This window comes from Acomys russatus, chromosome 1 (genome assembly GCF_903995435.1).
Source record: "Acomys russatus chromosome 1, mAcoRus1.1, whole genome shotgun sequence".
Lineage (NCBI taxonomy): Eukaryota > Metazoa > Chordata > Mammalia > Rodentia > Muridae > Acomys > Acomys russatus.
This window is the reverse complement of record NC_067137.1, coordinates 18373551-18385808: the sequence shown is the minus strand read 5'-3', so window position 1 is coordinate 18385808 and position 12258 is coordinate 18373551. Positions and strand designations below refer to the sequence as shown.

General features: G+C 42.8%; 1 protein-coding gene across 1 annotated transcript in view; it reads left to right on the top strand.

The window, feature by feature from the left end:
* The window catches only part of Ltbp1 (latent transforming growth factor beta binding protein 1), a 399918-nt gene that overhangs the window by 261868 nt on the left and 125792 nt on the right, over positions 1-12258 (top strand). The window contains exon 10 of the mRNA XM_051167245.1: positions 10368-10490. Coding sequence (XP_051023202.1) covers positions 10368-10490 — 123 coding nt within the window. The remainder of the gene's footprint in view (positions 1-10367; positions 10491-12258) is intronic.

Below are 12258 nucleotides of genomic sequence, written 5' to 3'. Positions count from 1 at the left end.
AATAGAAGGAACTTCAAAACAGACTGAATTTCTAATCATGATGTAGAAAACAGGCCAAATATGAGTCAGTCAGTTGCCTAAGGAACCAGGGCTCTTTCCAGCATCCCTATGTTCAGGTAGGCCATGCTTCAAGGTCCCTAGGGTCAGTTGGGGCAGTGGCAGTTGGGGTGCTGGTGGCCCAAGATGACCAGAGTAATGGAAGTCAGGAGAATCTTCCATGGTCCCCACTCTCTACTGCCTGTTCATATCTACAGTTGTAGGTCTCTCACTCCTTATTACTTGTTTATTTTGAACTCTTACTTCCTGTGTCCTGAGGCATCATGGCTAAGGCTGTGAGCCATGCTTAGAAGGCCCAAAGGAGAGGTGTTGGAAAGGAGTACAAGGCAATTGTTATACAGGAGGCATTTATAGTTCAGATGATGGAGAGCCTTCAACCTTGACCTGACAGCCAACAGTAAGGCTGGGATAAAGATGTATTAAAAACCCTGTAACAAAGGAAGGTTCTGACTCCCAAGAAATGACCATTTCTTGCATTGTAGAAGAGCCACTGCATAGGAGAAGAAGGCTGACTATTATAGCCAAATAAAAACATGAAGGAGCAATAGAAGAGTGACGATTTTGTCCAGTGTTTCTGATCGTGACTGGCTGGCTACCCAAACCTCAAGATTTACTTGGATCCTGTGAAAAGGCCTTTGCTTCTACTGTGTAAGCTCCAGCTGGACTTGGCACTCTTCCTGGTCCTTCATGGTGGATTTCTTAAGAAGAATGAGTTATGGGAGAATATTTTCAGTCATATGCCACACATAAATGACTGTTACAGCACAATACACAGCCTGATAAAGAAAAAGAGCATCAGGTGCTGGGTCAGGTCTTGTGGGTGTATTCTAGCTCTTTCCAGATTCGTTGCAGTTGACAGTCTCTAGAGCTTATGTAACAGATATGAACTAATTTCTCATTTGTCCATCATGCAACAAGTTGCATTTTGTTACTAATGTGAACTAAAAACACTGTTCAACATCCAGCATATACTCATGAATGTGTCCTTATGGAACCTAATACCTCATTCACTGACTATACAAAGTGAAAAAATTTAGAAATAAAAGGTTTTTTTTCTTTCTATTTTTAATTAATTTATTCTTGTTACATCTCAATGGTTATCTCATCCCTTGTATCCTCCCGTTCTTCCCTCCCTCCCATTTTCCCCTTACTCCCCTCCCCTATGACTGTTCCTAAGGGGGATTACCTCCCCCTGTATATGCTCATAGGGTATCAAGTATCTTCTTGGTAATCTGCTGTCCTTCCTCTGAGTGCCACCATGTCTCTCCCTCCAGGGGACATGGTCAAATGTGAGGCACCAGAGTACGTGAGAAAGTCATATCCCACTCTCCACTCACCTGTGGAGAATGTTCTGACCATTGGCTAGATCTGGGTAGGGCTTTAAAGTTTACCTCCTGTATTGTCCTTGGCTGGTGCCTTAGTTTGAGCAGGACCCCTGGGCCCAAATCTGCCTATCATAATGTTCTACTTGTAGATTTCTAGGACCCTCTGGATCCTTCTACTTTGCTATTCTCCCATGCTTCTCTCATCTAGAGTCCCAATAGGATATCCTCCCCTCTGTCCCAGTTTCCTGGTAAGTGAAGGCTTTGGTGGGACATGCCCCTTGGCCTAGTATGCAGATATAAGTGAGTATATACCATTTGAGTCTTTCTGCTTCTGGGTTAACTCACTCATTATGATCATTTCTAGTTCAATCCATTTGTCCACAAATTTCAGGAATTCCTTGTTTTTAATAGCTGAGTAGTATTCCATAGTGTAAATGTACCACAGTTTTTTTTTATCCACTCTTCTACTGACGGACACTTAGGCTGTTTCCATGTTCTGACTATTACGAATGAGGCTGCTATGAACATGGTTGAGCATATGTCCCTGTTGTATTCTGGAGCATGTTCTGGATATATTCCAAGGAGTGGAATAGGTGGGTCTTGAGGAAGCCCTATTTCCATTTTTCTGAGATAGCACCAGATAGATTTCCAAAGTGGCTTTACTAGTTTGCATTCCCACCAGCAATGAAGGAGTGTTCCTCTCTCCCCACATCCTCGCCAGCATGTGGTGTCACTTGAATTTTTGATCTTAGCCATTCTGATGGGTGTAAGATGGAATCTCAGAGTTGTTTTGATTTGCATTTCCCTGATGACTAAGGAGGTTGAGCATTTCTTTAAGTGTTTCTCAGCCATTTGATATTCCTCTGTTGAGAATTCTCTGTTTAGTTCCAAGCCCCATTTGTCAGTTGGGTTATTTGGTTTGGTGGTGTTTAATTTTTTGAATTCTTTATATATTTTGGATATTAGACCTTTGTCAGATGTAGGGCTGGTGAAGATCTTTTCCCAGTCTGTAGGCTGTCGCTTTGTTCTCTTGACAGTGTCTCCTGCCTTACAGAAGCTTCTCAGCCTCATGAGGTCCCATTTATTAATGGTTGACTTTAAGGCCTGGGCCGTTGGTGTTCTGTTCAGGAAGTTGTCTCCTGTGCCAATATGTTCCAGGCTCTTCCCCACTTTTTCTTCTAAGTGACTTAGTGTCTCTGGTTTTATGTTGAGGTCTTTAATCCACTTGGATTTGAGTTTTGTGCAAGGTGACAAATATGGGTCCAGTTGCATTTTTTTACACATAGACCTTCAGTTAGACCAGCACCATTTGTTGAAGATGCTATCCTTTTTCCATTGAATGGATTTGGCTTCTTTGTCAGCCACCATATGTTTGTGGATTCATATCTGGGTCTTCAATTCGATTCCACTGATCAACCAGCCTGTTGCTGTGCCCGTACCATGCTGTTTTAATTACTATTGCTTTATAGTACAGTTTGAGATCTGGTATGGAGATTCCTCCGGAGCACCTTTTATTGTACAAGATTGTTTTAGCTATTCTGGGTTTTTTGTTTTTCTATATGAAGTTCAGAATTGAACTTTCAATGTCTTTAAAAAAATTGTGTAGGTATTTTGATAGGGATTGCATTGAATTTGTAGATTGCTTTTGGTAGGATGGCCATTTTTACTATGTTAATTTTCCTGATCCATTAGCAAGGAAGATCATTCCATCTTCTCTTGTCATCTTCAATCTCTTTCTTCAGAGTTTTGAAACTTTTTTCAAACAAGTCCTTCACTTGCTTAGTTAGAGTGACTCCTAGATATTTTATATTGCTTGTGGCTAATGTGAAGGGTGTGGATTTCCTAATTTCTTCCTCTGCAAGCTTGTCATTTGTGTATAGGAAGGCTACAGACTTTTTTGAGTTAATTTTGTATCCAGCCAATTTGCTGACGGTGTTTATCAGCTTTAGGAGTTCTCTGGTGGAATTTTGAGGGTCACTTATGTACACTATCATATCATCTGCAAAGAGGGATAATTTGACTTCCTCCTTTCCCATTTGGATACCCATGATCTCCTTTTGTTGTCTTATTGCTCTGGCTAGAACTTCAAGTACTATATTGAAGAGATATGGAGAGAGTGGGCAGCCTTGCCTTGTTCCCAATTTTAGAGGAATTTCCTTGAGTATCTCACCATTTACTTTGATTTTGGCTATTGGCTTGCTGTATATAGCCTTTATTATGTTGAGGAAAGTGCCTTGTATCCCCGATCTCTCTAAAACTTTAAACATGAATGGGTGTTGGATTTTATCAAATGCTTTCTCTGCATCTAAAGAGATGATCATGTGGTTTTTTCTCTTCAGTTTGTTTACATGGTGGATTACATTGATGGATTTCCGAATATTAAACCATCCCTGCATGCCTGGAATGAAGCCTACTTGGTCATGATGAATGATATCTTTGATGTGTTCTTGTATTCATTTTGCAAGTATTTTATTTAGTATTTTTGCATCTGTGTTCATAAGAGAAATTGGTCTGAAATTATCTTTCTTTGTTGAGTCTTTGTGAAGTTTAGGTATCAATGAGACTATGGCCTCATAGAATGAATTTGGTAATTTTCCATCCATTTCTGTCTTTTGGAGTAGCTTGAAGATTATCTGTATTAGCTCACCCTTGAAGGTCTGGTAGAATTCTACAGTGAAACCATCTGGCCCTGAGCTTTTTTTGGTTGGGAGACTATCAATGATTGCTTCTATTTCTGTAGGGAAAATGGGACTATTTAGCTTGTTTATCTGTTCTTCACTCAACTTTGGCAAGTGAAATTGATCAAGAAAATCGTCCATTTCCCTTAGATTTTCAAATTTTGTGGCGTATATGCCTTCAAAGTAGGATCTTCAGTGTTTGTTGTTATGTCTCCCTTTTCATTTCTGATTTTGTTGATTTCAATACTGTCTCTCTGCCTTTTAGTTAGTTTGGCTAATGGTCTGTCTATCTTGTTGATTTTCTCAAAGAACCAGCTCTTGGTTTTGTTGATTCTTTGGACTGTTTTCTTAGTTTCTAATTTGTTAATTTCAGCCCTGAGTTTGATTATTTCCAGACGTCTACTCCTTTTGGGTGTTTCTGCTTCTTTTTTTTTCTAGGGCTTGCAGTTGTGTCATTAAGATGCTTATGTGCGATGTTTCCAATTTCTTTTTAAAGGCACTTAGTGCTATGAATTTTCCTCTTAGCACTGCTTTCAATGCATCCCACAAATTTGGGTATGTTGTTCCTTCATTTTCATTGAATTTCAGAAACTCCTTGATTTCTTTCTTTATTTCTTCCCTGACCCAGGTGTCATTTAGCAGAGAGTTGTTTAGTTTCCACGTCCATGTAGGCTTTTTGTTATTTGTGTTGTTGTTGAATTGCAGCCTAAGAGCTTGGTGATCTGATAGGATACAAGGTATTATTTCAATCCCCTTGTATCTGTTGAGGCTTGCTTTCTGACCTACTATGTGATCAATTTTGGAGAAGGTTCCATGGGTGCAGAGAAGAAGGTATATTCTTTCTTGTTTGGGTGAAAGGTGCTATAGATATCTGTTAGATCCATCTGACCCATGGCATTGGCTAATGATGTTATTTCTTGGCTTAGTTTCTGTTTCAATAACTTATCCTTCAGTGAGAGTGGGGTGTTGAAGTGTCCTACTATTATTGTGTGTGGATCGATGTGTGGTTTAAGCTTTTTTAGCAGATCTTTTACAAATGTGGGTACCCTTGTATTGGGAGCATAGATGTTCAGAATTGTGATGTCATCTTGGTTGACTTTACCTTTGATGAGTATGAAGTGTCCTTCCTCATCCCTTTTGATTAATTTTGGTTGAAAGTCTATTTTGTTCAATTATAAAATGGCTACTCCTGCTTGCTTCTTGTGACCATTTGCTTGGAATATTTTTTCCAACCTTTACCCTATCCTTATGGGTGAGATATGTTTCTTGAATGCAGAAGAATGTTGGATCTTGTTTATGCACCCATTCAGTTAGTCTGTGTCTTTTTATTGGAGAATTGAGACCATTGATGTTGAGAGATATTAATGACCAGTGATTGTTAAGAGTCTTAATTTTGATGTTGTTTCCAGTCGAGCGTTTGTGTAGTTGTGTTTTTGCCAGGGATAGTTATCTATTTCCTGAGTATTTTTGGTTGTAGCTTGACCCTTTGGGATGGAATTTTCCTTCTAGTACCTTCTGAAAAGCTGGATTTGTGTATAGGTACTGTTTGAATATGTTTTTGTCATGGAATATTTTGTTTTCTCCATCAATGGTTGTTGATAGTTTTGCTGGGTAAAGTAGTCTGGTCTGGCATCTGTGGTCTCTTAGGGTTTGCAGCATCTCTGTCCAAACCCTTCTGGCTTTTATGGTCTCTGCTGAGAAGTCTGGTGTTATTCTGATAGGTTTTCCATTAAATGTTATTTGGCCCTTTTCCCTTGCAGCTTTTAATATTTTTTCTTTGTTCTGTATGTTTTGTGTTTTGATTCTTACGTGATGGGCAGTTTTTCTTTTCTGGTCAATTCTATTTGGTGTTCTGTAGGCCTCTTGTATGTTTATAGGCATCTCTTTCTTTAGATTGGGGAAATTTTCTTCTATGATTTTGTTGAGAATAGTTTCTGGGCTTTGGAGTCTGATATCTTCTTTTTCTTCAATGCCTATTATCTTCAGATTTCTTCTTTTCATGGTGTCCTTAATTTCTTTAATGTTTTATGTCAGGAGTTTTCCAGATTTGGCATTTTCTTTAATGGTTGCTTCAAGATCTGTGATTATATCTTCTAGACCTGAGATTCGTTCTTCCATCTCTTGGATTCTGTTAGAAAAGCTCACCTCTGTGTCGCTTGCCTTCTTCTCTGAGGTTTCACGTTCTTGTTTTTCATCTGTCTGTGTGTTTATCATTGAATCCATTTTCATTTTCAGATCTTGAGCTGATTTTTTGATTTCTTTCATCTGATTGTATATTTGTGAGTTTCTTCCATTGCCTCAGAGCTTGAACCGCTTTATTGGTTTCTTTCATCTGGTTGTTTGCATTTTCCTGAAGTTTTTCCAGTTCCACTCTATGTGCTTCTTTTATGTCTCTCACCTGTTTGGCTGCATCTTCCTGCATTTGATTTCGAATTTTATTTGTTTCCTCCATTATCATCGTCATTACTAAGGATTTGAGGTTATTTTCTTGTATTTCCTTTGGGTTTGAGTTTTCTGGGTTGTTTTCTTTGTGATAGCTGGAAACTGGAGATGCCATGTTGTTTTGGGTTTTTTTCGTATGCTTTTTCGCTCTCCTTTAGACATCTTGCCATCTGTGTTTTTGTTGAGTAGCTTTCACAGTTGGATGGAGGGAGTCTGATGATAGATTCACTTGTTTTCTGACTATTTCCCAAGGCTGGAAGCTCTAAGGCTTCACTGGTGTAGATGGTAGGAGGTTAGCCCTGTCGTTTTGGACTCTCACAGCCAGTGATCCTCAGCTCCCATGTGCTGTGGGTCCTGCAATCGTTCTGGGTCTCTGAATGAGCGTTGGGTCAGGCCAAGGTATCCACAGCCTTCTGTGTCCCCTGCCAAGTTCAGCGAGGGACACTGGGCCCGAACCACGGGCCGAGCTCAGCTAGGTTCTCAGGGCCTGAACCGTCTGCTGAGCTCAGCTAGGGATTCTGCCCCTAAAATGCACACAGGGTCTAGCCAGAATTTTTGGGCTGAGACTACACACCAAGCTCAGCTAGGGGCTTTTGGCCCAAAGTGTGCGCTGTGGTCAGTTATTGACTCAGGGCCTGAGCCATCCACCAAGCTCAGCCAGGAATTCTGGATTCAAACTGCACACTGTGTCCAACCAGAGTCTTAGAGCCGAGACTGTGCCAAAAGCTCAGCTAGAGTCTCTGGGCCCAATCTGTCTGCCAAGCACAGTTAGGGACTCTGGCCCCAAACTGTACGCCGAGCTCCACCCGAGTCTCCGGGGCAGATTTGTGCACCGAGCTCAGCCAGGGACTCTGGACTCACACTGCGCGCTGAGTTCAGCTGGGGACTCCAGGCCTAAACTGCGTGGATAGTCCAGCTAGAGTCGTAGGGCCGCCGAGCCTGTGCGCATAGCTCAGCTAGATTCTCTGGGCCCAATCTGACTGGCAAGTCCAGCTAGGGCCTCTGGGCTGAATCTGTGTGCTGACCTCAGCCTGCGTCAGTGCCCCAGATCTGCCTGCTGAGCTGAGCTAGTGTCTCGGGCAGAATTGCTTGCTGAGCCGAGCTAGCGCCTCCGGTGGAACCGAGAGCTCTGCCCAGCCCACGCCACAGCAGGAAAACTGCGGCTTCACTGAGCTAGCGCCTCCGGTGGAACTGAGCACTCCGCCCAGCCTACGTCACAGCAGGGGAGCTGCCGCTGAGCTGAGCTGGTGCCTAGGGTGGAACTGAGCACTCCACCCAGCCTGCATCACAGCAGGAGAACTGTGGCTGCGCTGAGCTAGCGCCTCCAGTGGAACCGAGCGCTCCGCCCAGACTGCGTCACAGCAGGGGAGCTGTCGCTGAGCTGAGCTAGCCCCTAGGGTGAAACTGAGCACTCGGCCCAGCCTGCGTCACAGCAGGGGAGCTGTGTCTGCGCTGAGTTAGTTCCTCGGGCAGAATTGCTTGCTGAGCTAAGCCAGTGTCTCCACAGCACTGCGCACTGAGCTGAACCCGGGACTCTGGGGTCGAACTGTCCGCCTAGTCCAGTCTGGGTCTCCAGGCTCCACGCAACCCAAATCCTGTCCAGAGTCCCCTCTCCCGCAGCAACTCCCACTGGCCACCACACCAATCGCCTCCACCAGAAGGCTCTGAGCTGCAAACCTCAGCCACCGCCGCTGCTGACGCTGACGCTGGTGCTGCTGCTGCTGCTGCTGCTGCTGCCTCTGCCACTGCTGCTCCAATCCGAGAAAATCCGCGCTCCTCCCGTGTGCAGGGGCATGCAGGTACTCTGCACCCTGGTCCCTCCGAACCGTGGAGCACTCCCACTGCCGTGGTGTGAGGACCTCGGTGTTCCTGGATCAAAAATCTGTGCAATTCCCTGAATTGTTCATTGGAGCCTCCAAACACGGTCCACACTGCTTGCTGCCATCTTGGATCGAAATAAAATGTTTTAAAAATGTGTAGCTTAGAGAAAAAATATATGTAATGTAGATAACTATGACTTCCTAGTAACTCTTCTAGATTTATGTTTAAATAATTTTATTTATTTATTTATTTATTCTGGTTTTTTTAAGAAAGGGTTTCTCTGTGTAGTCTTGGCTGTCCTGGACTCTTGTAGATCAGGCTGGCCTCGAACTCACAGAGATCTGCCTGCTTCTGCCCCCCAAGTGCTGGGGTTAAAGGTGTGTTCCACCATGCCCGGCTAAATATGTTCTTAAGTGATGATTTATCGGGGGAATATTTGACTTTTATGTGAAGATTGTGTAATACTTTGCTATAATTGTGTCCAGTCTTAACTTAGGAAATTAGTAGTTTAAGACCCTTCATAAAAAGATTGCAGAAGAATTTTTGATGGAAAGACATAAATATTACTTGACATAGAAGTGCTAAGAGCCAACATCTGTAAACTGTTAAGCTTCATAGTCCACGCTGGAGCAAATAAAAATGGCTACTAGTTTTTCATTTTTAACGTATTCATTCCCTCCCCCGCCCCCGCTGCCTTTGATTACCTTTACAAGTGACTATGTACTCTTTTTTTTTTTTTTTTTTTAATTTTTAAGTCACCAAATTTGTGTCTTCTACATGAGCTCATTTTGATTTTCTCTGCAACTGGCCCATGATGCAGTCCCTCTGTTTCCAGTGAAGTGTCCCCTTTCACTTTATTCCATAACCTTCCGCTCTTGGGTATTTCTGCTTGGGTATCACTGTATGACCTTGAACTGTGAAACAGAGTTCCCCATCTTCTGTCATTCTCTGTTTATAAAACCTTTCCTCTTTTCTTAGACCAAAGCCCCTAGACATGCTGGAGTCCTCTCCACTGCGTCCTAGGCTTCGGCTGCCCAGTTGAGTGCCAAGCCTTGTCAGTTGTTCTTTTTAAAAATGAATCATGCCATCCTCATCTTTCTGCTGAAGGTCACTGTCGCCCACATGGCTCGTCACCCGCCTCCTACTTGCACCACTCCTTCAGGTTCCTGTTCTGTGTCCTCATCAAGCCATGTGCTGGCCAGGTGGACTACCCTGGAGTCTGTCACTGACACCAATGTTTTCCTACTCAAAGCCTTTCCATATCATTTTGTGTTTTCAGTAAGATTGAATCCAAACCTAGCCTGCTATGTAGCAACTCTGTCTCTAACTATCTACCATTATTGAAACTGTTTTCCATGCAATGGCTTCACTCATAATTTCCTGAGTTCCCTTTTCCTGGCCAATCTCTGTGCTTATGGTTCAGTCTCCACCCATGTGAATATTTCTTCCAACCCAGGCCCATCACTGTACACCACACAAACACACACACACACACACACACACACAGCTTCTACCCTGAGGAACTCTCACCTCCTCCCCCACACTACCTCTAACCTCTTTCAGTGGCTCTTGACTCTCTATGTGGATAATTTCAGAACTGAAGGTCAGTTTCTAAGAGTTCTAGTTTGGTTTGGGTAACTTATACAGTTCTTTACTGCTTTAGCGGTTCACGTGTTCTCTGTGCATCTAGGCTGTCAGTGCCTTCAGAAGGAGGATTGTTGCCTGACTGTGCGCTCCACAATGCTGTGCACGTGTCAGCACACAAGCTCTGGGAAGATGGCCCTGTTGGCCAGTTTTGTTCACTAGTACATTTCCAGCACCTAACACAGAACCTGGAGAATAGTGTGCACATCAGAACTAGTGACACAACTGCACATGTTGAATGAAGATTCTGCCGTTTTAATTTTCTTTGCTCCTACTGTGTTCTCCCTTTGTTTACATGAACTGAGATTGTTATCGTGAGTCAGAAATTGAGCACGAGTACAGCCAGAATCTGCACACCGGATATGGCCGCTCCTTCTGAAAGGCATTTGTTTTCTTGCAGATATCAATGAATGTCAGCTACAAGGTGTATGCCCTAATGGTGAGTGTTTGAATACCATGGGCAGCTACCGGTGCTCCTGCAAAATGGGATTTGGGCCTGACCCTACTTTTTCCAGTTGTGTCCGTAAGTAATAATCAATTTGCCTTTTTATATTTTTGATCATCTGTCTTTGGGGCTTATCCAAAAGAAGAAAATACTCAACTAGATACTGAAAATATTGAAGAAAATGCCATTAGTAAAAACAAGCAACAACAACAACAACAACAACAAAAAACCAAACAAAAAATAAAAACAACAAAGACAAGAGCAAAGAGATCAACCCAGTATGGTAAACTATATCCATGTCCTGGGACCTTCTCCAAGATGCATTTTAGCTCTATTCAAAAATACTTCACACTAAAACTCAGAATGAATATGCTCACAATGAGGGAACAAACTTGGATAAATATTAAGAGTTTCCTAGGTTGTGGTAACACACACCTTTGATCCCAGCACTCAGGAGGCAGAGGCAGGCGGATCACTGTGAGTTCAAGGCCAGCCTGGTCTATGGTGCAGAGCCAGTTCCAGGATAGCCAGGACCACACAAAGAAACCCTGTCTCAAAAATAAAGAACAAACAAACAACGAGAGAGAGAGAGAGAGAGAGGAGAAGGAGGAGGAGGAGGAGCAAGAGGAGGAGGAAGAGGAGGAGGAGGAGGAAAAGAGTTTGTTGAAATAGGTAGATCATTCCTTTGTGGTTCTGGGAGATAAAATCAGATTTTTTCCTTCATAAATATTTAAGCTTTCTTTAGGCTAAATCAAGCTTCACCTCAGCTTCTGCCTTTAATTATTGCAAGTCCCAAGTCACCAGAGTCTGTTTTTATGAGGTTTCACTGTACTTTCTCAGTTGGAAAAGCCTGGAAAATCATTCTGATGCCCGTGCATTTCATATTTTCTTGCTCTACTCTGAATCTACAAAAGAACTCTAAAGTGACTCTGCTGGTTTGGGGAATATCTCTGGGGTTTTCTTTCCTATATAGTAAAGGTAAAGGTCTCCCATGAAGCCACATATTCTAATACTGAAACAAGATTTCACCAAAAGGCCCCCCTCCTCATGAAAATGAATCCTATATAGTCATTCAGGCATTTATATGATCAATATAGATCATGTAGTCTGACAATTAGCTTGGGTGCACCTGAAGTAAAAAGCCCTGAAAAGGATAACCTGGGTGTCCATGTGCATGTGTGCATATGTGTGCTGTATACATGTGTGCATTGTGCCCAAGTGTGTGTGTGTGTGTGTGTGTGTGTGTGTGTGTGTGTGTGTGTGTACACAAGAGAGAACCTCAAATGTCATGCCCCAGACACCAGTTATCTTGCATTTTTGGGACAGGGTCTCTCATTGGCCTGGAACTTACCAATTAGGCTAGGCTGGCTGGCTGGTGAGTCCCAAGGATCTGCCTGTGTCTACCTCTTTGGCACTGGGATTCTAACAGGTACCACACACCTGCCCTTTTCTGATATGGATTCTAGAGACCAGACTCAGATTCTCATGCTTTTCACTTTCCCAAACAACTTCTCTCCCTAGCATCAAATTCAGATTTTAAAAAAATGTTATTTTATATTCTAATATATATGGATGTTTTGTCTCTATATATGTCCATGTACCCCATGCAAGTCTGGTGCCCACAGAAGCCAGAAGGTGGGACTGGACCTCCTGGAACTGGAGTTATAGACAATTGTGAGCCACTATTTGGGTCCTGGGAATAAAGCCTGGGTCCTCTGGAAGAGCAGCTAGTGCTCTTAATCACAGCACCGTCTCTCTGGGCCCCTGAATGCAGAATTTTAAATGACAACTACATTTTTGTAGCCTTGATCATTATTAGAAAAGTAGGGAAACATTTCACATTCAA